Source organism: Carassius carassius, chromosome 46 (genome assembly GCF_963082965.1).
Source record: "Carassius carassius chromosome 46, fCarCar2.1, whole genome shotgun sequence".
In the NCBI taxonomy this organism is placed as follows: domain Eukaryota; kingdom Metazoa; phylum Chordata; class Actinopteri; order Cypriniformes; family Cyprinidae; genus Carassius; species Carassius carassius.
The window spans coordinates 18,879,532-18,906,088 of NC_081800.1; the positions used below are offsets into that span (position 1 = coordinate 18,879,532).

Here is a 26,557-nt window from a genome sequence, read left to right on the forward strand (position 1 = left end):
GTTTTTATTACCACAAAAATATTATCTGAATGCTTCATAAATTATTATTTGAAGCAATTTGAAATATCAAAGCCATGGTTAATTTGTAGTTACCGTTGCTACAAGAACCATGTTTTGTTTTGTTTTTTCATGGTAAAATAATGTTTAATTTTCGGAAGGGAACAACATGGAAACTCAGACAATATTAAGGCAGATGCAGCGGTGATATTATTATCACCGACATTAAAACACGTTATTAACTTAAAGGCAGGGTAGGTAATACATGTATAAACAACTTTCTTCCAAATTTGTTTAAACTTTCTATATATATCAATGCATAATTAAAATGTAAGTACTCTGATAAAAAGAGTATAAAAATCGAGTGACTCTAGACCGTTTAATCTGTATTAAACACAGCTCATTATTTCCATTTCGGGACGAAACATAGGATTGGCTTAGGCGACTATCACTCTCTCGCAACCATGGCAACCACCCTTTTGCTACACATGACCTGCCCACTTGCGCGTGCACGTTTGATTTGAGGAATTCAACAGGCACGGATCCTAGGAATACCAAAACAATGGCAGAGAAACAGCAAGCAAAATTCACAGTACAAGCCAATGCAGTTAGTGAAGGCAAACCAGGCAAAAAAGGAAGACAGTAACAGTACAAGAAAAGGCAATGAACAAAAAGTCTTTGGATAAACAAATAAATAAAACACGAGTTTATATCGGCGTGGCTTTCCAGCGATGGCGAGAACTGAGGGAACTCATTTTTTTCATGAAGCATGTGTCATTAGCACACGTACCTGCGTAAAATAGCTAACATAACATTACTTAACGAGCCGTAGTAGAGGCTTTGGAAGGAGCCCAGAAGGGAGGGGGTGGAGTGAATGGAAATAATGAGCTGTCTTTAAAACAGTCGTGAGAGGTCTACAGTCACTCGATTTTTATACTTTCTTTTTCAGAGTACTTACATTTTAATTATGTATTGATATATAAATAAAGTTTAAACAAATTTGGAAAAAAAGTTTTTTATACATTTTTTTTACCTACCCTGCCTTTAATGTTATCAAATCCAAAAAAGTTTAACAGGATTATAAACGTAGGCTACCTAAAAGTGATGCAAGGGCCTCATCTTGGGCTTTTTTTTCTTTTCCTTATCTCGGCACTGGACTACTGTTGTCTTTTCCCGGGTGTAGTTGTCCATCAGTTATGATCATTTGCAGTCAGCCGCAAACATGAGGTGAGAGCACGCGCGCGCACGCTGCTGCGGGAATGAGCAACTGGGATGGTGCCCCTGGGAGCTGGTGCCCTACGCAAACTGCGTACTCTGCGTGTAGGAAGCAGCGCTACTGCTCATCACTCGTGTTCGCTTTGGGTGTTGTGTGTTCAGCAGTTTCGTGTTGCAGCCACTGGCCGGCAGGAACAGGAATATGAGACCTGTAACTTGGGCAACAGCGCGAAGCCGCAAACTCGTTCTGAATATTTTAAAGGTGTAACAGCTGATGAAAAAGCAGAGACGATTGAAGACGAAAATGAAGAGAGATTTTATCTTAGTTTTTATTTTATACAAAACACTTTTGTCTCGTCTTTTTTCGTCAACAAATAATGCATGTTAATTTAGTCTTAGTCAGCGTTTTTGGACAGTGGTGCTGTCTTGTCATCGTCTCGTCTTAGTCATGAGAAAAAAGGTCGATTAACATATTTCATCTCGTCTCGTCTGACGAAATTAACACTACTGTAGAGTTATACTCCAATCCTAATCAAACACACCTGAAACAGCTAATCAATGTCTTTAAGACCACAAATTTAGCAACAGACAGGTTTTTTTTCTCTCAAGTACTTTCATTCAAAAAGTAAGTAAATAAATAACATTTTTATAATATTGCCCCCTGACTCTTTCCCAAAATCTAATGACTTATTTTATTTTTCATTTGAAGTAATATTATTGTACAATTATTGAACAAATTCACAGACTACTTTACAATATATCACATTTTGATATACATTTTGCATTAACCTGATTGAAAATCTAATTTTAAATCTGAAGTGAATGTAGTGATATAACCATCTCGGTTTCACTTATAACATTCTCCATTTAAAAGCATTTGGCCTTTCAAAAGCAGTTGTGTATTCTGACTACTGTCAGGATCCCTCTCTCTACATTAATTTATATCAAATTATATACTGCTAATTTTCATTAAAGTATAAATTAATTGCTGTTTTAGAAGTGTCAATTTTTTTTTTTAGATTCTTGAAGGCATAAAATGCACTTGTATTTTCCCTGTCAATAATACAATAGTCTTGTATTTTTTTAGTGCAATGAAAGACAACTGCTGTTGATACAGAGAAGCAGTAGATTTGGCCTGTCAAGTGTCTGAGTGCTTTCTTCTGTTTGATTAGCAATATTACAAATAAAATCCTAAAGGGAGTGTAATTGGAAGGTCAGCGTGGGGCAAAAGACCAAGTTCTCATAATCACCCTTTGTTTAACTGCACTTAAAGAAATGTTAAAATAGTGCTCTGTACTAAATTATTATTGGTCATTGACCGAAAAGAAGTGAATATGGTGTGACACTGAATACCTCTCAATAAAGATAAAAAATAATAATAATATCATCAACCTTCTCTACAAATAAATGCCTCTTCTGGTCATCAAGCTTATGGCAGTCACAAGATCCAGATAGGCCACCACGGGAAAACGAGGGTCAAAATTCATCTTTCAAATCTTTCTCCTCTACAGCGCGATACATTTTCATTACACCTGAGCATAACTCTTCAAATAAAGAACAGAAGCAGAAACTAATTTGTTTTTAATTTATTGACTAATAGCTTCAGCATCGCAGTCTGCTGCAAATGTTCCAACAGTCCTCGTGCATGTACTATGTTTAGCTTCGCCTTGGATTCATAACCAAAATAATTCATCATCCCAAGAAGATTAAACTGAAGCGTATAGACCATAACCACAACAATTTATAATATTTTGTATCCGCTGATTTCCCCCCCAGCAAATTCACCCTTTACAACTGTTCTTCCAGATTCCAGATAAATACCACCCTATTATCAAGTAGATATGCTTTTATTTTTGCTGTTTAATAATTAATATTCAAACTAAGCATACAGGATATTAAATACGCTCACTACATCATATCTTGGCTGCATATGAAGCCACTGGACCTCATCAATCAGGGTTCAAGGTTCAAGCCCCTCTGCTCGGTTCCAGACACAGCCACCTCTCTTTCCATGTAGTATGTGGCAGAAGACAGCTCATAGGTCTTTATGTTTTATAGTCTGAGCAGCGCTTTGGTCCTGAGGGACACTCTAAACACTGCTTTTCTCTCCCTGAGGGAGTAAATCTTTTTCATACATCTCATCATTTTTCAGCCTCTTTGCAGTGGCTTCCAGCTACCTGAAGCCTGCATCATACCTTCTAGTTTTAAGACCTAAGGTGTTGTGGAAGAAATTATGAATCATCTTTATTAATAAAGGTCAGCGCTTTTGACCTCAGAAAGTCACGTATCTTTATCTATAGATGCGTTTTGAGATCTGATGAAGAAGCTGAAACATCTACAATACTGCTCTAGAACTCAAACTTTCTACTGAGTTTGATTTGAGTCCTTCATACAATGGTAAGGCCCACAAAAGCATTCTGGGATGGGACAGCATCCCTGCTCAGGAACAGCTCAGTCCCAGTGGTGTCCAAGGGAATGTGAGACAGTGATGAATTAAACAAACTCATCTATGCTCTCCTCTACTGGCAGGACAAAAAAAGGTCGGCTTTATTCTCCCTTACTTTTCTGTTGCTTTTCCCCCCTTTTTCTTTTCTCTTCTGCTCCATTTCTCTCTCTGTTTTTTTCTTTTCTTTTTTGCTCTCTATCTTTACTCACTCTCTCTTTCTGTCTCAGTTGGCAGAACTCCCAGCCTGATCAATAGACTCCAGCCAGTCTATGCTGAGTAGCTGAGAGAGCCCCTCCCTTGTGACCCAAAATAAGGACATAAGGCATAAAACACACACTTGCTCACTTTCTCTCTCTTCCTTGCTGGTGACTTCGGTCCTTGAATACAAGAGCCAGGGGGATGATGGACCACTGCCAGACACAGAGTATAAATGCTGGCAGAGGGTTGAACTGTGAGAAGGATGAAACAACATAACAGAACACCCCAGTAACATTCAGACCACCACAATGAAATTCCCCTTTGCCTGGCTTGTTCTCCTCCTCTAGCTTTCCATCGTTCACTTTTTCTTTCATGGATTCAGATTTTTTAAGAGTGTATCACTAATACATTTTGGAGACATTAAATATCTGACTATTATGAAGGACACAATGAAAGCCAGTGCCTTATCGCTTTCTTCACAATTTCTTATGTTCTGTGAGTGTGTAGTGCACTGCATCTTTAAAAAATACTGCACTGATAATGGCACAATAAAACAAATAATTTTACAGCTAGGTGATCTCAGTCTTGAATGCACTTGAAAACCATTTTCAAGTGACATAATGTTTAACTTAGCGCTACATCTGCTGAGCCAATGGCTTCCATACTACATGGAACCGACTGTTTAATTGTGGAGAGGGAATGAATAGAGATATAGAGCAGCCAGGTTTTGCCTATTCTCCATCACTTTGTTATACAAAGAGAGATCCAAAATGTCTGGTGTGTACTACATAGAGTTGCAAGCTCAACTTTATTTGCAGAGTAAGAAATACTTCCTTATGCTAAACTCATATTCTTGATGCTAGGGTTTTGTTAGTGGTTGCCAGAGTGTTTATAAGCAGTTACTAAGATGCTCATTTCAAAGGACTTTGTGAATGCCATATAAATTACACACATTATTGTATGAAGTGAACACATTCATATTTGCTCTCATCCCTCAAATAGCAAACTGTGTGACATTCATTATGTAATGAATGATTGAAGTACTAAAGATCAGATCTGAAAAACAAAACAAAATTTGTTTAGCTTTTGCTGAGTTCCGCCTCACTTCTGTTGCAAACTCAGACAAGTTTCAGAGAATCTCCCATATGAATTAACTGAAGAATGAGATTTCTGTGAACAGTGTGACTTTTAGTAAAATGTGCTCATTAAGTGTTAAATGATTGAATTTTATTCTGATGTGAGCTGTAATGCATTGTGACAGTACAAGGCATTTTATAAAAAAATAAATAAAAATTGAAATTTGGAACAATCCTCTCTGGGTACCTTGTGTCTCTTATAAGTCACCTGACAACCACAATGTAGCATATTTATGTAGAATTTCTGCAAAATTGTGTTTAAAACTATCCAAACTCACAGATCCACAAAAGACTTACATTAGAAAAGAACAAAAACTTGTCAAAAAAAATGGTGGATGGCAAAAGTCAATAAAGTAGGATTGGTCAGTAACTTAAAGGGATAGTCCACCCAAAAATTACAATATTTGCATCATTTACTGACTGGTCCCCATGTTGTTCCAAACCTGTATGAATTTGCTGGTAGCCACTGACTTCAGTAGTATTTTTTTCCCTTATTTTATATTAAAATATTACTACCACTAATATTCTTCAAAACATCTTCTTTTGTGTTCAACATAAAAAGGAAAGTCATAGAAGTTTGAAATAGCTTGAGGGTGTGTAAATAATGACAGAATTCAAATTTTGGGGTGAATCTCTTTTATCCCTTTAAGACGGAACAAAAGGTCAGATGGATGCAATTTAGGTCAGATGTTTAGAAAATGAATAGAATGTGTATCCTATATAAGTATTTTTAAGTGTTTGATACTGAAAATCTATTTCACTGAAGAAAATATACAGTTTCTGTACTGTTGAGTGTGTACAATCCATTTTAAAACTTCGCAAAACAAAGAATTGCATCCTCTTTGAATCAGTTCTCAAATATTGAAGACTAGTGGGTCGTAGCGACAGATCCTGGCCACATTGGGAATTCTCTGCCTGGGGGTTTTATTGCATTTTTTATAAAACAGCCATAAGAAAGAGACTCTGTAGGTTCCCCATGTCTAGTGCAGCCTTGCAAACCAATCATTTCAGGTGCAAACAGAAGTGCTATGCTAATGGAGTCTCATTTAGAGAGTATGGATTACTAATGCTCATCTCTTCCCAGCCAACTTGATTTCAGAGCGAGCCTCTTGAAAGCGCATGACATAAACTTAATAGATCAATGTGTATAGAGCCCTGCAAATGGAGGCAAAGGCTTTGCTACTTTTAGTCACTAAATTATAATGTGCAGCTGGGAACATTTTGGTCATCAGACCTTTACAAAGTGTCAAATGATCTATGAGAAGCCAGGGAGTTCTAGAGGAAAGGTATTCAATGCCTCAAAAAACAAAAAAAACAAAAAAAAAAACAAACCTGCCTACAGCGAACACACACATATACCAAATCCATTTTGTGTCACCATTAAGATGGAGGAAGGACATTTTAAGCATTCTCAAATGCCACAGTGATGAATAAATGTCAGTTCATGGTTTGTTATGCTAAATCAATTAGCCACTGGAGGGAAAACGCCAAGCACAGCCCTGCAGTTAACTTCACTTATGGCCAGTCTCCGAGATATCTATCCACTTGGCTGAGATTTACATTTTAAGTCACCCAAATTTCAACCCAGATTGGGAATATTGCCTTAATTAGCCAGCTAATTAGTTTAAGTATTGGCTTGCTGAGGCCCAAACATTCAATGTCAACAAGTCTGCGAAGTCAAGGGAAAGTGCAGAGAAAATACAAACTAACTGTGGCGATTTGGACACCTCTCGGTAAACAGATCTGCTCTGGTCCTCTGCATGCTCCACTATCCATGTCTCCATCTATGGCAGAGTCAGGCATCTTTTCAAACAAGGACCTCCTGTTGTGTCTAGCCCCTGCCTGCTGCTCGGAGTGAGTGCAGCATGGCAGCTCTGACACCCTGATAGATAGGAGTTGCAGGAAGAATATGGGCCAAGAGGCTGGTTTTCCTCCGCCTACTAAAGTATGGCATACAGCTGCTTAATGGATTGCATTGATCTGCGGCACAGGAAATTATTTCTCCATTCCAGATACGTGACTCACCTGCTTCCACCTTGCATCCTGTTGATGCGCTAGAGATGACGGTAGAAGCCCAACCCATGCCCTCCTCCAGCTGTGCTCCAGATGTGTGGAGGAGAGGAGGGAATCAGGAACCTGGCCCATGGTGATAAGGGGATTCTGGGACAGAGAGGGGGCAGTGTGGTGCAATGAACAATTTAAATGAATCTGGGGACATAGGCTCCAAGTGGAAAAGAGCGATATAAAAAAAAAACTCTATTTTCATAAAAATAATAAGCAGCAAAAACTGTTTTTAATTTTGATAATAATAATAAACATTATTAATAAGTCTTAATAATAACTCAGCACCTAAGTAACATATTAAATAGTTTCTGAAGTATCATGTTACACTAGTTATCATGTGGCACTAGTTCCTTATTGATAATAAGTACCGCACTTGTGATTTGATTGGGGCCCATGGCATAATAGAATAATGTACTTAAACATAAAATACTACCACCCTTATAACATGTTTGCACATGTAGGAGAAAAGTAATTAAAATTGAACAAGGTCTAAGTTTTCAACCAGAGGGAATACTAATCACCATAATGGTGACTTCAAACGAAAGGCTATTTACAACAAAACAACACTAAATAATATAACACTAAAACATCTATTAATTCTAAATAACAAGTGATTACATGTCCCCATATATCTTCATGCTTTGCCAAAGCATACATAATTGAATTATTCGAGCGCATGGATTTATGGGTACTCTCCCACAGTGGGATCCATCAATGTGGGGCAGTTTTGTTATTTATTTATTTATTGCATTAATTTAAAGTGTCACGAGACAAAATGACTGACCTAGCCTGTATGGTTTTCACAGTTGAAAATGTCTGGTAAATTTTAAAATCCCAACAATATTTTACAGCCTGCCTAAGACAACTGCACAAAGACCCTCATGATGGAGCCTCCAGCAGTCCTCTGCCACACTTCCTCAGCTCCGCTGTGTACAATCTGCACACAAACCTCCCACCACAAGGCCTAGGGACACCAATGCATTCATGAACGAACTGTGAGAATACATTCTCACATTCTTTCTTTCCAATTCCTCCCTGAGTAGTTTGTGACCCAGGTTATTGGTCGACATGGAAAAAAAGGACTAATAATCAAATTTAGATATCAGCCTTTCTTCAAGAATAATTAATCAATAGTTAACATTTCATCACATACAGATACTCATATCCAAAACCATTTAAATATTTATTCAGAATCCCCTTTAAATAATCAATTATTGTAATGCAAGCAAGCAGTCTGACTGACTGATTATTTGTTTATGGGGATGAATCATTTACTGAAGCTATTTGTAAATTGCAGTTTCCCAAGCTATAAGCCATTTAAAGTAGTTAAACTACAGATAAACTATACTTATACTGTGTGTATAATATAAAAATTTAAGCAAGATGTATGTTTATATTTAACTTTTCACAGAATTTACTTTTCACAAAAACAAACAAATCTCAATTAAATAATTAAACTTGAATATGTAAAAAGTAATAGAACACTCTAAAAAATGCCTTTTAAATATTTTTACCCAGGTGTTAGGTAGTTTTTCTGCACTCTTGTCACGGAATCACCTGCCTCACCAGCCAAACCAGCTTCTTTCACAATCACCTGATAATTAATCACGGACACCTGCATCCACTTACCACACCATTCAAAAACACACTCACCACTGTTACTCGTTGGCAGGTCCCTTGCCTACCTGTCAGTCTGTTGATTCTCTACTATCTATTGAAGGACTAGAAGTTTCAGCTCAGATAAGACTGTTAACTCCGCTTCCGTTGATCACCTCAAAATCACCTTAAAGGGATAGTTCACTTTGAAATTTAATTTTGGTATGTTTTCGCTTACCTCAAAGGCATCCAAGATGTAGGTGTCTTTGTTTCTGCAGTAGTTTCATATCAAAATTGAAACCCAGGACTATGTTAAAAAGAAACTCCACAAATAGGTTAATGTATGCAACCCAAAAAGCTGGGTCAAAATAACCCAGCATGTGTTCTGTCCAATTTACCCAAAAAAGTTTTTTTTTTTTTTTTTTGTATATTGACATTCATTGCTCAACTAAATATTTTGTGACAAAAAAGTAAAATGCTTAAGTTTAGGATTCTTTTCACACTTAATTTACATGGACTGTCAGAATGAACTAAATCACTAAAATAACTCAGACCTTTATATACGACATACAAGAGACAGAGAACAGTTTTGGAGAGCATGCTTAATTAATGCCATTGTTCACTTGGCTATAAAGACCATATTAGACCAGAAAATGTTTGTGTGTCTTACAGCACTGAGAATATCAGGATCAGACCTGTGATTCTATGTCATGATGGCCTTGTGCTTGAGTGGAAAGAAAGTGGATGAAATGGATCACACTGGTTCAAGTGTGCTACAGTTTGCAGAATCTTATTTCTCCATCCCATCTTCTTCTGATACCTCCTATCTAGTTTCATCTACTCTCTCCTTCTTTACACAGCTCTCCTTGTCATTTCTTTGTGGTCTCTCTTCACTTCTTGAGTTTTATTCTGACAGTCATCTTCCGCTGTTTAAAAGATTCAACCTCTGAACAGCCATTGCCTTGCATGCCATCCATGATTCTATTAGTGCGATTGAATCACAGATCCTTAATTAAGCCTTTTAAAGGAATCATGTGGTGTGCTGGAATCCTAAGGAGGGGTCAGATTAGATAAAAAACAGTGAGAACATATGAGGTGGAATTGGTTTAGTGTCATCCAGCCGTCCTGTAAGGACTGCCAAAGTAAGACTCCGTATGGGTCAGGACTCTAAGGAAAAAACAGACCTCACCTCTGTATGGGGCTGCAATCGAGGCTTGAGAAAATCAACTGGTCTGAGATCAGTGTGTGAGCAGAGAACAGCTCAATAGAATAACATTTAGGCCAGATCAGACTGAGAGAGAAAATCTGACCAAATAAGTACCAAACTGTCCTAGATTGCTCATCTTGACAGATCAGTTAAAATCAGAAATTTAAGAATGAGGTTCAGGGTTAAAATCAGAGATAATGAGCCTCAAAACTCAAATCACTGAATTGTGCTTACAGATGGTGTTGTGAAGTTAATATTAGCATATTTTTAAGCAGCACAACGTTTAACTATGCAGCATAATTAATGTACTAATATGGCCTATGAAAAAAAAGTGACGAATTCCTGATCTTAAAGGTTTGAAAGAAACAAGAATTACTTAATTTAAATACAGTTTGGTACTCCTTCAGGTGCTCCTAAGAACAGGTTTTAGTTTTGAAATATTGTGCTCAATGACTTCTTGAATAAATCTTAAAGTTACTGTTCACCTTCAGGGACTCGCGCTGTGTCAGAAATACTTTGTGAACGCCTCTGGGTGACCAGGTTCTGAAGCATGTGGGAAATCAGTTACTAATTACTCAAGTTCTATCATTAAATAATGCTTGATTATCATAATATCATATTATAATGCTTGACTGACTGATGTTAAGAGTGTACCTTCAGATATTTAAAAAGCTGTGCCATTTTACAAACATAAGCTTTATATACTGTATGTGTGTATATACTGTAGATATATCAGTCAGACTGCCCCTCCTGTCAGAGTTGGCAGTTCTTTGTTGTTTGTAATACTACTGATGAGTAACTTATTACATAAAAGTCTAAATAGAATTAGTCCACAGTAATCAGACTGTACCTGAGAGAAAGAGAAAATATCAGCTTCATCAATCAGACTTCAAAGGCTCAGGTAAAGATGTCATCCAAATCTGACACAGTAGTTTACCAACAGACACTGGAACAGTAGGTACAATGCTCATTTTCTTTCACTTTTTCATTCTCTTTGTCACGAGATAATCACAAATAAAGAAGAAGAGAGAAATCTTCTTTACTGTGTTTCTGTAAATAATGTTAGAGAGCAGATTTCTGGAGCTAGAGGGATGTGGGAGAAGGAATTGATGTTATTGTGTGTGAATCGGGGTAAACAGGAGGTCAGGGAGAGGGGGTGTGATGAGAGTAAACTCCTTTGAAAGAGATGACAATATAGCCTTGACTGCACACACACAAACACACACGGTCACAAGGATAGAGGCAATATGCTAAAAACAGCTCAGTCTATGTGCAGACTTCTTGACATAAACGCAAAGATCTGAACACAAAGTACTGTATTGATATATGCTATAAAATAGGCAAACTTAGATGCAGACACACACAAATGCTTGCCCTCTTCATTTGCTCTGTGTAACAAAAGGCTGATGTTAATGTTGAGAGACACAATATTGGACCAGCACCAAATTACTTCCTGTCACCCGAGACAACCGCATAAAAGAGGGTACCAAGCAGACCAGAAATAATTCCTTTTAATTAAATTTTGCATTAGTTAATTCAAATGGGCCCTTGCTCATCATCCATCCAAAAACGCATATTGGGAGCCCCTGGCAGATAGCGCCCTCAGCCCTGCCAATTAGTAGCCAATGTGAGAAGACCAGAAGTCCAGATCATGGGTTCTGCTGATTAAAGGAATAGTTCACCCAAAAATAAACATCATCATTTGCCCACAGTCATGTTACTCTAATATACAAACTCTGAAAAGCAAGGTTAAACAAATGCATAACAATAATAAAAAAGTTTTTATATGCTTCCTTGAGTCAATTTTCTACACATAAATAAATAAAGCATATAGGTTTAGAATGATGTCAGAGTCAGTAAACAACATAGAGCTGGGTAGTAACTGATTACATGAAATTTAGATTAAGTAGTCAGATTCCCAAAATTAAGTACTTTTAATTAGAATAAATTACGTTTTAAAATACTTGTATCAGACTACAGTTACCTTTTTATGGATTACATGATTATATATTTACACAATAGCAATAAATTATTCATAATTTATTGATTCTCCCTACTTCCTCTTTTTCATCTTTTAAATGTTTATTAACAAAATAGACTACTGCTACGATACACTTGGAGAGTCTTCCAGTTTTGTGAACTTTCACACAGACCAGTCACTAGTCAGGTATCTACACAGCATTTGACCACTGGATTCACAAAAATCCAGGCAAATGGAGTAATGTGAACCTGGCATTATTATGTGCGTGCGCTGCAAGTATGCATGAGCACATGGTCTTCAGGAAAATGTGTGAGCATTGAATGGTTTAAACACTGGCAAGAATTAAAAAGAAAAAATGCAATTTATAAACTCTAGTGATGATGCGACACTGCCTCGATAGTGCAAGTGACAATTCCTGTGTCAACTGTGCAGCATGCACAGAACAAAGATCGGGCAAAGATCTTCAGCTCTAGTCCAAATGCCATGTGATTTGAAGCCATTTGCATTTTGAGAGAGAAAGAGAGCGCACAGTGATTCATTCACGCTGTTTGTGAGATCATGTTTCACAGAAACTTTTTCAAATTACTTTATCAGTTATTTAATGAAGAAATATGAATTGTACCTCACCTGAAGCGTTAGAATTATTTCACTTGCACCGGACCGAGACTGAGATGGTGCTCCTGCATGTCATGCCAAACCTCTCACGGCAGGTGCATAGTCAGCTTGAGATCAGTTTTATGAGAACGGCCTTTTTAGAGACCACCAATCAATCAACCCAAAGCGATTATCAGCCGATTGTGATCGGTAGCCGATCAATTGAAGCACCCCTAGTCAAAAGTAATCTAAAAGTAGTCTGATTATATTACCTTAAATGTGTAATGTAATAATTTACGTTACTGACTACAATATTTGTCATGTAATTTGGAATCAGTTACGGATTACAAATTTTTATCTACCCCATTCTTAACATAGATAAGTATAGGTGGATGCCACATTCAGCCGCTCCAGACACGTTGACGTGTCTGCTATCTTGGAACAGTCAATGTGTCTTCACTCACAATAAAAATCAATGAGTTTTGTAAATCAGTGAGATATTACAACATTGCACAGACTCTGGTAGTAAAAACCGCAGAAATTTAAATTCCCCAAAAAACTGGATAAACATACACAGGTAAGGATGTGTTGATTTGTGTGTTTAATTTGTATTAACTAAATTTTATGTATTTTTAAACTATAATAACTTTAATGTTGTTTAGGCTAATGGCTTCACCTTTTTGTATTGTGTTAGTTTAGCAAAATCATATGCTCATGTCTATATCAAATATCAATATTCATATAGGTGTATAACTACAGTTGCAGACTGTACACAGTACACAGGCAACTTGCTCTCAAGTATTCACGGGCCGGCTTTAACCATTCCAATATGGCAGGTGAATTAAGTATAGCGACCCATAATAACAGCTGCTAATAGAGCATCTACCTATACATATCTATGGTAAAAAAATGCCAGGATTTTCATGTTTAGGTGCTGTCTGAACTATTCATCCTTTGTTACCGACCTGAAGTACAGACTGTTCCTCACAGCAGGAGGATTTAGGGACATTTTAGCAGGGCAATTTTATGTGTTTTCACCATCCAATGTCATTTTAAAGGTTAGCCACCCCTTCAAAAATCATCTAGTCAAACAGGCTTTGCTGAAAAGCGGTTCCCTTGCTCCTGCAGTAGTTATTTCATTATTTTCCCTGAGGGGTTGATTACAGAGAGAGGTAATTTATGGGCCACTTCATTGCCAATTCAATGGGCACATCACCTGTAAATAATTGACACTCTTCATGTCTATTTCAACATCATCATACCAAAATCATATTGATGCATCGCTCTCTCCTCAGAGTGAGGTCAGCAGCAAAACCTGCTCTAAATCTACAGCGTGCACACACTCAGACACACAGCTCAATTATGTTCCTGGAAAATTCATTCATATTGTATGTTGAGCCATCATTCCCAAATAAGAAAAACTACATTTGCATTTCATGAGGGAAACACCAGTGCTTGCAAGCCAGAATAGTATTAAAGTTTAAGATAAGCTTAAGTTTTAGGCTTTGATGCTGAGTAAATTAAATGTGCATGTTTTCTTGTTGTTGTTGTTGTTTTCTGTGAGAGAGAAACACTTAATACGACCCCGTCTTTGCAGCATACATGCTTAAACAGCAAGAAAGGATCAATCAAAATTCAAGGATTGAATTGAACTGGCTCGATTTTGATTTAAACATTTTAACAAAAATGTAAGTCAAGTCGAGTACAGACTTTTAAAAAAAAAGAATACATTTGTAAAACTGACGAACTTACAGTTTTTAGAGATGCAGCTGGGCCGGCAGGAAACTGAATAACAGAATGATTAAGGAATATCAATACACTCCTGCCTTGCAAGCACTGTAATGAAGGATTTAGTGTGTTGTCATTAGTTTTAAACAGCTTGGTTTAGCTGGATTATGTTTTAAGCTCACAGGTAAACATCCACTCTACCAAACATGATCAATTAAATAAAAATTGAAAGAAAATAGCTCAAGAATTGCTTCGACAGAAAGATAAAGGGAACTGAAATACTTTCCATAATTGCTGTGAGAGAAGGAAGAAAACACACATCTTACACTTTCAGAGGTTTGATCAAATTTGGACCCATTTTAGCGATATAAATCCAGGATCAACACTGCAGTCCCATGTCTAAAAACACCCAAATGATTAGGGCATGAGGCATCAGAGATCCGGTTTGTCTGAATTATCCCTGACCGCCAGCAGCATTTGCCTGTTTCTGAGGCTGTTCAGTAATGCGCATCTAAACCTTGAATTGATAGCCATTTTTAACTTCATAAAAAAGTTATGAATATTAATTTTCCAATTTGGAATGGCTCTTACCTCCTTTCCCATCTTCCCTTCAAACGCACACACAAAATGGCTGAATAATTTATCAATTGGCTTCTTACACTTTAGACAATTAATCCAGTGATGCAAAATTAATTATGGGTAGTCCCTTTCCAAGCCTGTCCTTTCACAGATTGTAATGGAGCATTTGAAGGGAAAAGCTTTATGGCCTGCAGTCAGAACTCAATGCAGCTGAATACATTAAAGTCCTCAACATTTATGTAACAGAATGACAGTAATGTAAAGCAACACTTATATCACAAGAGTTGAGTCTCTATGCTTATGTATGTGTGTCTGCTAAAGACAAAAGCAGTTGTGGTGATAAAGTGAAACAAGTGAATGAAAAGGGAGAGGGAGAGCACACACAATCGGTAGAACACTAGCCTGGGTGCTGTCGCGCCCTAAATCAATGCCATTCACTCCTGGAGCATGCTGTCCTGCTGCCAGTGACTTGTGAGTGGTAGGAGAGCCTTGGCCTGTCATGAGGGTTATATATAAGCTATTGATTCCAGGAGCTCTCCAGCACGTCTCTCCGGCTGTGTCTGTACACATAGCATCGCTCCTTTCTGACTCGCTGACTGACAGCACACTGTTCACAGCGTGGCCAGACTGATATGTTCTGGATTTGGATTAATGACCTGTAACAGGGGGCCCTGTGGGTTATGCATGTGTGGGTTTGCACCACACACATAGAAATGCTGACATGCACTAGCATGGCATGATTTTCACTAGGAATCTAACAATCACACATACAATTTATAAAAATTACAGAAAAAAGAAATAAATAAATATTTTTTTCTTTTTCATGTCTCTTATGTGTAATATATACAGGTTCTTCTCAAAAAATTTGCATATTGTGATAAAGTTCATTATTTTCCATAATGTAATGATAAAAATATATATATATTTAGATTCACTGCACACCAACTGAAATATTTCATGTCTTTTATTGTTTTAATACTGATGATTTTGGCATACAGCTCATGAAAACTCAAAATTCTTATCTCAAAAAATTAGCATATCATGAAAAGGTTCTCTAAACGAGCTATTTACCTAATCATCTGAATCAACTAATTAACTCTAAACACCTGCAAAAGATTCCTGAGGCTTTTAAAAACTCCCAGCATGGTTCATTACTCAAAACCGCAATCATGGGTAAGACTGCCGACCTGACTGCTGTCCAGAAGGCCATCATTGACACCCTCAAGCGAGAGGGTAAGACACAGAAAGAAATTTCTGAACGAATAGGCTGTTCCCAGAGTGCTGTATCAAGGCACCTCAGTGGGAAGTCTGTGGGAAGGAAAAAGTGTGGCAAAAAACGCTGCACAACGAGAAGAGGTGACCGGACCCTGAGGAAGATTGTGGAGAAGGACCGATTCCAGACCTTGGGGGACCTGCGGAAGCAGTGGACTGAGTCTGGAGTAGAAACATCCAGAGCCACCGTGCACAGGCGTGTGCAGGAAATGGGCTACAGAGAAGCAGCACTGGACTGTTGCTCAGTGGTCCAAAGTACATTTTTCGGATGAAAGCAAATTTTGCATGTCATTCGGAAATCAAGGTGCCAGAGTCTGGAGGAAGACTGGGGAGAAGGAAATGCCAAAATACCTGAAGTCCAGTGTCAAGTACCCACAGTCAGTGATAGTCTGGGGTGCCATGTCAGCTGCTGGTGTTGGTCCACTGTGTTTTATCAAGGGCAGGGTCAATGCAGCTAGCTATCAGGAGATTTTGGAGCACTTCATGCTTCCATCTGTTGAAAAGCTTTATGGAGATGAAGATTTCGTTTTTCAGCACGACCTGGCACCTGCTCACAGTGCCAAAACCACATGGTATTACTGTGCTCAATTGGCCTGCCAACTCTCCTGACCTGAACCCCATAGAGAATCTGTGGGATATTGTGAAGAGAAAGTTGAGAGACGCAAGACCCAACACTCTGGATGAGCTTAAGGCCGCTATTGAAGCATCCTGGGCCTCCATAACACCTCAGCAGTGCCACAGGCTGATTGCCTCCATGCCACGCCGCATTGAAGCAGTCATTTCTGCAAAAGGATTCCCGACCAAGTATTGAGTGCATAACTGAACATAATTATTTGAAGGTTGACTTTTTTTGTATTAAAAACATTTTTCTTTTATTGGTCAGATGAAATATGCTAATTTTTTGAGATAGGAATTTTGGGTTTTCATGAGCTGTATGCCAAAATCATCAGTATTAAAACAATAAAAGACCTGAAATATTTCAGTTGGTGTGCAATGAATCTAAAATATATGAAAGTTTAATTTTTATCATTACATTATGGAAAATAATGAACTTTATCACAATATGCAAATTTTTTGAGAAGGACCTGTAATTCATTCATGATTGGCAGGTGTGGTAAAAATTTTGGACCATGCATATACATGTATAAACATGTGTAATGATTACATTATGGTTTGTGTCTAGTTGCGCTGTGTATATACATAGGGTCACACACACAGACACGCTGTGTTCTTCCTGTGCTACTCCACACTGCTGGAGACCTGCAGATGGAACAGGACTGGTGTCTGTGTATGGCAACGAAGTGTAGTGGGGCAATTTACTCACGAAGCTTCTTGGAACATAACCAGGTTCTATTTGTCTATCTATCTCCATACATAACACCAAGACAACAACCTCAGTCCGGCTTCCCGTCCATTCTTCTTTCATATGGAGCAGGACTGATCATTTCCAGCTCCACTGTGCCAGGAGAGAACCTGCTGTGGCACTGCTTTTACGCCACCCACAAAAACACCACCTTTCATCAGGCATGAGTCCATAAGGGATCCATAATCTAAAAATAACTGTGTATAGATCAATAATTGAAAGGAATATTTTATTTTCAGTACAAGTTAAGCTCAAACAACAGCATTTGAAGTATGATTACCCAAATAATAATAATATTTTCCACTTGTCCCTTATTATAATAAAATTATATTATACATAATACACAAAAATGGACTAGACAAAATAATTTAACAACATTACACCTCAAACACGGTTGAATGAGCACTTGCACTGAAACTTTAATATTTCTTTAGTATTATTATTATTATTAATAATAGTAATAATACTCCTCCTTTGGAAAATACTCTAAAGGGCAGGACATTGCTGAATAGACAAACTGAGATGTTCACATTTGTGACACTTTTCACATGAAGTTGCCCACCACTACACAAAGAAGAGAGAACAATAAAGCAGACATGGTGGGCTGATGTAGCTAAGACAGTGGTATATGAAACCAGGAGGGGCGGAGCATTGAAAGATATGGGGAATCTGGAATATAATCATTTAGCTATGTTATTGTGTGTGTGCTTCCATGTCTGAAGAACAGTACAGGGGCTGTTTGGAGCTGACAGGCCGCCAGTGTGCTGCACACCGGTGAAGAAGCACTAATTGAATTAAGTCTTTATTATTACACTGCAGTGGCAGCACTTCTCCCCATTTCGGCCCACTTGGCTGACACTTTCTCCTTGAACACCTGCTTGACATCAACTTTTCTTTCCAGCTTAATTACTCAACCATCCCCTCATTCAGTGGGCCTCCTCTTGCATCCTCCCCTTACACTGCATTAGTGTTTACACTTGGTCACACTCCTTTAATTGTGCCCGAATCTCTTCAGGTTAACCGCTTTGCTCTCTGTCCATTGGCACATGGACAAATGGCATGCAGAGGCATTTCCTGTGGCTGCTATGTGGGCAATAGTTTGATCTCTGAGCAACAGAGACTATACTGATCTGAAGGTGAAGGTGACTGGAAAAGCTCTATTCTTCATTTTGATGGGCTTGCAAGTGACACTTTAAAGGGAAAGTGTAGCCATAAATAAAAATTCTGTCATTATTTGCTCAAACTCATGTTGTTCGAAAACTGTATGACTTTCTTTCCTCTGCAGAATACAAAACAAGTTAATCTGAAAACTACTTTTGTCCAAACAAAGTCAGTTGAGTCCTTGGATCATTGGACCCTACTGACTTACAATAAATGAATTAATGACTTTGTAATGATTTACAAAACACACGCTCCACAGAAGAAAAAAAAAGTAAAATTTGTTTGCCTTGAGGATGAGCAAATCATGACAGTCTTTTTTTGGGGGGGATTTCTGGCCAGGATATGTTTCCATAAACAGGCCCTAAACCATGTGACTGACAAGTCTGTCAGTCTCCATCTCAATCCATTCTGAAATTCTGCATTTTTCTGCACTCTCTCCCTCCCTTTTTACTCTGTGTGATGTCCCCTCCCTTCTTTAAACCACATCCATCATAACTCAGCCCATATCCATTTGACTCACTTGCTTTCTTCTTATCGGCATGTTTTCATTTTCCTTTGCTTTATCCCTCTATCATCTTCACTCTCTGTCCCCTTTCCATTTTTCATCCACTCTCTTTCTCCTCAAATTGACTTGTCTGTCTTCCTCCCTGTTCTTGTTCTCTTTACCCTTCCCTCTCTCGCTCTCTTTATTTTCCCATCTTTCTCCAGGGTGTGAGTGGCTCTTGCCCAGGGGGCCAGTGGGTGGCATGGTTGCCCTTGGTCAGACTCCAGGCTTGGCAGCTCTTTTGTGGGGCATTGTTTCCTCTCAGGGCATATGGATGGATGGGTGGTGTTGACGTCAGTCTGACTAAATCACTCTACCTAGGGAAGGTTACACAGGTTTTGGCTAATAGGCCGAGCTGACGTAGCTGTGGCCTTCAGACTCAAACACCTTCCTGCTTCATTCTGTCGCTCAATTTCATTTTTGTTCAAAACATACTATATGCAAGTACATGAACATAAATGCTTCTAGATAGAATACAAATTAAGTATATATTATAGGATTGTACGCTTGCAAAGTTTTTTTTTTTTTTTGCTCTTTAACTCTTTTAAGCAGGCACCAGCCCATGGGTGACACAAAGCATCCGACATGAGCTTGGACAGACCTTAAAGACAAGTTCTCCAGACTCGCTGAGCACAGTGGCACTCAGCTGATGCTTGAAGAGATGGCAACACAAATTCTTACACACAAATAAAAACATCCAACTGAGAGTGCACTAATTTAAGTGTTGCTGTGGAGTGTGTCTTCATTTACTTGAGGTGTTGCAAATGCAATTTGCTGTTAATATGGCTGAGACTGTGTGCCCATTTGTGTTGTCATTGCTTGGGCTCTTCTTCTGCGCTGGCGGTGTTGCTGTAGGTTTTAATCAAAGCTGTGTCTTTTAGAGTGCTCTGCTGGGAGCTGTACTGGAATAGATGCTGGGACAGGGAGCAGAGAGGAGCAGCAAAACAGAGAGTAATAGAGATAATTAGAAAGAGAGAGGTGTATTGCATGTAGCAATGAGGATGGCAAACAACAATGTTATTGCAGGTTCTGAGTAAAGAGCCACTTATTGTCTTATAACTTCGATGTAAGAGACACCAGCAATCTGTGCCCAACTTATCTCTTGTTTCAGGGTTCACAACCAAACCGAGCTGGATATACGATAACCCCCATGGATATGTAGCTTGCTTTCTTCTAAGCTCCTCAAACATCATGGCATGAACCTTCAAATCCAGTTATTTGTTCTTCCTCAAAAGCATTCACTGTATTCACCAGGTATCTCTTGTAAACAATATATTTCTAAGCGGACTGGTACCTTTGTCCTATTTTCAGTCAAGGACAAGGTGTGGGATGCAAATAAAGAGACAACAGTATTGCTGGATGCCTTCCAGAGACACGTGACGTAAACTTGAGGCCAGCATAATGAAGCTGAGTGAAGGACAGGTGCTTCAGCTTACCCTCAAACATGAAAATGAACTAGATCTTGAAAGCAAGCATGTCTATAAATCATCCAGGACCTTCAACTCATATTAGCTTATGAACAAAGACACTTGAAGGGACTAGCTGTCAAAGCTTGCTTTTGTTTACTTAGAAAAACTGAATGATTTCTCCTGTGAATTGAAATTGGCATTAATAAATATCATTCAAACTTCTGAACTAAAAAAAGAAACAACTCTTGTGATGTTTGTTGAGATTGTCCTCTTTTTACATTTTTACCCAGAACACAAGTATAAGCATGTTCAATATTCTGATGTTCAGTGCTAGCAATCTTATTTCTCCAGTCTAGACTAAAGTTTCTCATTAAAGGGAGCACGTATGTGATTTTGTGTGTGTGTGTGTGTTGAAAAAGCAGTGAATCCCGTCTCTTTTTATGCAGTCAGAGCTGCAGGGCTTCAGCCGAGCTCACCTAAATCACAAGGCAGCTCCGGCTTTCATTAACACTTAATGCAGAGCTCTCCTTTTAATAGAAATGGAAAAGGAGGTGGCTGCCAGTGTAAATTAAAGTGCATTGCACTGAAGTTGTGGGAAATTTTCAGGGCTTTGACGGGTATGGCCTGAATTAGCTGTAGTGTTGTTCCAGCGGCCAGCGTGCAAGCAGTCTTATTGATTTTAACCATTGTTGCACTTCCTGTCTGAACAGGAATGTTCATTACAATGAACCAAATGCATCAATCACAGCACTCCGACCTTGGATTATTTAAAGACACAGTGCTGAACCTAAGCAAACCATAATAATCACGAAGAATTTCTTTTTATACATTACCAGTCGAAAGTTTGGAATACTAATTTTTTTTTATATAATAAGGATGGATAGATTTATTCTACTGCATTTTTATCATGCAAAAGTCTTATCTTCCAGTGTATTTGTTGTGGTTCTCTCTAGTGACTGATCTCTTGGTAATACAAATAGAATATTCCTTCTGTCTTATCTCAAGCTTGGATTGATTCTCAAATGTTTGTTCTGTATGTACTGTAAAGTATGTGTCTGAGTGTGTGTGCTTGTGTATGTGTGTGTTCAGAGCCCCAGGCTATGCCTCCAAACATCCATGGCCTACTGCTTAGCTATTATACTCTCTATGGCCCATTGGCCTCTGCCTCTCGTCTCTCCAGCCTGGCCCGCCCAGAGGCTGAGTCAGTTCCTGTAGCCTGGCGCCTCAGAGCTGTTGGCTTCCACCGGGAAGGAGAAGGAGCAAATGACATACTGCAAGAAAATCACTTAACCACATACCCCTTCTCATAACCCTTGAACCTTGACCTCTACTCTATCTTGACCACCAGAAAGTCATATAAATGCTGTCTCTTTCTGCCTCTGTCTCTCTTTTAAAAATAGCCATGCTAAATAAGAAACACCACTGAATACTTGAATGGCTGAATGCTTCTAACAGAACACTATGAACTATGAACACTAAACTAGGCAAAACTTAAAAGATCACATTAAATACTGTCACTCAACGTGACGTTTCTCTTAGCGTCAAAGATTGCTGGTTAGCATGACTCTGTTTATACTAAATTAGATTCTACTACATCTGGTTCTAAAAACATATTTCTCCTCTGAGGCATTCAAAATAAGCTAAGCTAATGGATAGTTTTCACCAGGCATTAGTGTATATATCACTCAAAGTGGTTTTGCTACAGTACTTGCTATTGCTTGTAGGCTGTTATTATTGTAGAAAACTAATTAAAAATGTAACTGGGGAACTAAACTAACTTAAACTAATCTACAGTACATTTTATATATCACTCCCAAACAAATCAAAAATGTATATGAGTTTTAGGTACTTGATATAAAACTTCAAATATAATCAACCTTCATTAAACATGTTTTTTTTTTAAATTAAATTTTTTTCTGTCAGCCCTAGTGTACATAAACTAAAATAAAAACTTACAATAACCCTGCTATTAAAAGGGGAAATCTCATTCTAAAAAATATATTGGATAAATACATCATTGCATGTAAGATGAAAAGTGTATTTGGCAAGTATTTTTTTTCCCTTAAAGTTATTTCAAAAGTGCACTAGATGACTTTAAAGTTACAATAGAGACTTTTAATATTCTTACAATAGAGATTTTTATTTTATTTATTTTTGAATCCTTAAAGGTTCACTGTCTGGTCACCATTCTGGATCCAAAAAGCCCTGAGCGTGTGCTGTAACAGTGATAATACACATTACTGAGCGCAGGCCTGTAATGAGTGAGCACATAGAAGTACACTTTATTCATGGGCTCATCTTTTGGTGCTGGAGATAAAAAGCTGACGGGGGGTGCTCTTCAACTCATCTCTAGCAATTAAGCAAGGAAATGTCTTATAATTGGCTTTTGCTTTATGTCCAGCCATTATCAATGTCCCTTACAGACAAAGAGAAAAATTGGGAGGAAGTTGGAGTACTCAAAGTCTATTTGCACATGAATTAGGATTGTTAATAGGGATGTACAAAACTACATATTTTCAAAATCAAGTATAGTTTGTTGCCTGACTAATTTGTCTTATAGAGACCATGTATAATTGGGCTGGATTTGGGGTCATCTGACCTCGATCGTCCAAAACCTTATGGGTTGTTTACCATATTTTTCGGACTATAAGTAGCATCAGTCCAAAAATACGTCATGATGAGGAAAAAAACATATATAAGTCGCACTGGACTATAAGTCGCATTTATTTAGAACCAAGAACCAAGAGAAAACATTACCGTCTACAGCCGCGAGAGGGCGCTCTATGTCTTCAGTGTAGACTACAGGAGCATTCATTTCTCTTGGTTCATTTCTTTCGGTTCATGTCAAATTAATTTTGATAAATAAATCACACCTGACTATAAGTTGCAGGACCAGCCAAACTATGAAAAAAAGTGTGACTTATAGTCCGGAAAATACGGTATATAAGATATGTTCTTACCTTTTTAAAATCTGGACAGTGCTTTTATACTCAGTATTAAAATTGCAGAGACCATGACTAACTGCTAAAAACAACAATGCAAAATGTGATAGAATAATCAAAGACCAAGCAATGCCCATTTGATTGTCTATAACAAAGTAAATGTGGACAAATGTAAAACTTTAATGGGGTTATTAAAAATAAACATCACCGTGATAAATTAGACAATCTCACAAATTGACTAATAAGTTGTGGGGTGGAAGACAGAAATTGATATAGAGAGAGATGACACCGTGTTTAATACATTATGAACAAGTGTGAAAGATGCGATCCCTCGTCAGCTTTGGTTTTACTCTGTGCCGATGGCACCCAGCACTTCCTATGTGCAGACTGGAGGAAAGCATGAGAGTGAGCAGTTTCCAGTGTCTGGCACTGAGGAGAAGGGACACTGAGACGTCTAATAGTATAGGATCGGCTCTCTCTAATTGGGAGAGAAGTGGGGCTTCTTTCTAGAAGCAGGCGAGAGATGTAGAAAGCACTGCTCTGTTTCGAAAAACTGGATAGAACAGGAGACTGGAGGGCTTAACCTGAGGCTAAGAAAAACAGACTGAAGAAACACACAGATATAAACCCAGGCATGTACACAAACTGATACACTGATACAAATTGTGTGTGCCCACACTAAGCTTCTTAAAATATTACACCATAAGATGCATGACATGCATTTAAGGATAAATTAAATGTAGTTTTTGCCAAATATCTCCCTCACCTTCAAGTAACCTTCCTACTCTTATCTCTTTTTAATGATTGGTTGCATCTACTGTCTGCAGAGTGAGTTTTACTCTCGGTGATAGAAGAAACTCTTACACTCTGTCCTAACCAGGTGGGATACAACAAATTACCAGAGAACAGTATTTTTCAAGATCACAATGGACATGGATACATGAACAAGCTGGCAAAATGTTGACAAAATGGTGCATATTAATTATCATATGATAGACTTTATTTTGATTCTGTGATGTAATACATCTTAGACATGTTCTTCACAGGTTTTATCAAGTGTATAGTCAGTCTATACAAATCTTACACTTGTGGGGTTTGGGAAAGTGTAGATTCACCAGAGCTGCTTCAGAACCCAAGGCAAGTTATCAGCCATAAACCAAGAAGACTGATGAAGATGATTGATTCAGGTGCATGCACATATAGACGTGACATGCTCACTTTTCCCTCTTCAGTGTCAGTCAACACCTACCATCTACTTCTGAGCAGGCAGCTAGACAGCTTTCAGCTCACACCTTCATTTATAATAGGACGTTTAATTTGCTGTTAGATATGAACACATTACCATCGCACTGACAGAAGAAATGAGAGCCAAGCATTGAGCCAAGAGCTCTGCTAATAGGCTATTTGCAGTTATTAGTCCACATTAATAATCCATTACCTGTCAGGCTAACTCCTATAAGAAGTAAACCTTCTGAAACTGCCATCAATGTCCCCCAATATCAAACACCCAACTTTTAAGATAGCAGAGATCCTCAAGTGGGTTGTCAGGGGAGTCTCCAGCTAATGGCTTCATTTAAGCATCACGGTGATAAAACCTGGAATTCTGGGGGGAAATAGATTTCTGATGATCAGTTCTTACCTTGTTTTAGGTGATGTTGTCAACCATTCCTCATGCTTTTCAAATGTTATCAAGTATGCTGCAATTTCCTGTCAAACAGAAGACAGAAAGAGAGGTAGGCGTTACTGTCACAGAATATCGACAGCTTTTTAACATGTGTACATCTCACGAGTTCACACTTATAATTAAATAAATGTTATGCGTATTTGGCGTGCTGTCAAGGGAGAGAGCTCCGAGCCCCACAAGACTCCAAAGCGCGGGGCACCACACCCCCAAAATAAATGGATAATAAAGCGCACTCAGAAATAAACATGCATTGAAATAAGCACTAAAAATAAGCTTCAAAAGTTGATAGAACAACCATTTAAAATGTATAAGGCAATGTTGCATTGAAAACCAAGTCGCAAGTTCGTGAACAGCACTGTGAAAATCGCGTTCAGCAGATTTTGTGGACGTAGTTGCTCCCTCAATGTCTGAAGCTCACATTATGTAATATGAAGTGATTGACATGATAACCTCCTTTACAGTGGCTCTTTGATTGTTGTAACAAAAGAGAAATCATTTCTTTGGATGCACAACAAACATGACAGTAGATGATGCAATTTCTGGTAGCATGTTAACCCAGTCATCACTGTCATCCAACAAAAGAGACAAGTGGATGAGTGAAACGTATCCCATCATTCCTTCACAAAGTTAATCATGGCAAATAAAAGCAGACCAGGTAATGACAAGCAACCTTGTGATTACCTGTGACAGCCAGCCATTCATTTCACACTGAGGCCATTTGTCATACAAAGACAGCAGGAAATGCGGAGGGACACAAACGATGTTATCAAAAAGGGTCCAATTATTTCCTGAACTTAACGCATAATGCTGAAATGTAATAAACAGCTTTAAGAAAAGATTTCTAAAGACTTGCCACAACATTACTGACATAGGGCCCTATCTTGCACCCAGCGCAATTGACTTTGTACACTGACGCAAGTATCATTCCTATTTTGCACCGGTGCAAAGCGGACTTTTCCCTCCACAGATGCACGTTGTCAAACTACAGATTGAACTTGCGCTCCCTGGGCGGGTCGGCGCAAAAAAGAAGGCGTGATCCGGCGCAAATAGTCCCTGATGCTATCTTGCAGTTCAATAAAACGTTTGCGCAACTAACCAAAAAAAACCTGGTCTAAAGTCAATGGCGCAATGCGCATGTTATCAGATGCTATTTTAAGCGCGCAATGGCCATAGTGTAGCGTGTGTGCGTGCATTCCTCTCCAGACTTCACAAGGCAATGTGATTAAGTTAGTAAAATAATTTAATTATCTTGGCATCATTATCGATGATAAATTATCTTTTGAGTCTCACATAACTCATTTAAAGAAAAAAAATGAAATAAAGCTTGGGTTTTATTTTAGAAACATGAAATGTAAGAAAGAGAAGTTTCTACTATGTCTTGCCTTTACTTATATACAGTTATGTGGTGTATGAATTAGATTCCTATCTACTTCTTTCTTCT

At 38.2% G+C, this 26,557-nt stretch overlaps 1 protein-coding gene across 10 annotated transcripts in view; it reads right to left on the reverse strand.

Annotated features, from left to right (window-relative positions):
* LOC132129100 (calmodulin-binding transcription activator 1-like) overlaps positions 1-26,557 on the reverse strand; it is a 397,316-nt gene that overhangs the window by 183,197 nt on the left and 187,562 nt on the right. For all 10 annotated transcript variants that reach the window (XM_059540552.1, XM_059540556.1, XM_059540553.1 and 7 more), the window contains one exon: positions 25,072-25,139. In XM_059540552.1, coding sequence (XP_059396535.1) covers positions 25,072-25,139 — 68 coding nt within the window. The remainder of the gene's footprint in view (positions 1-25,071; positions 25,140-26,557) is intronic.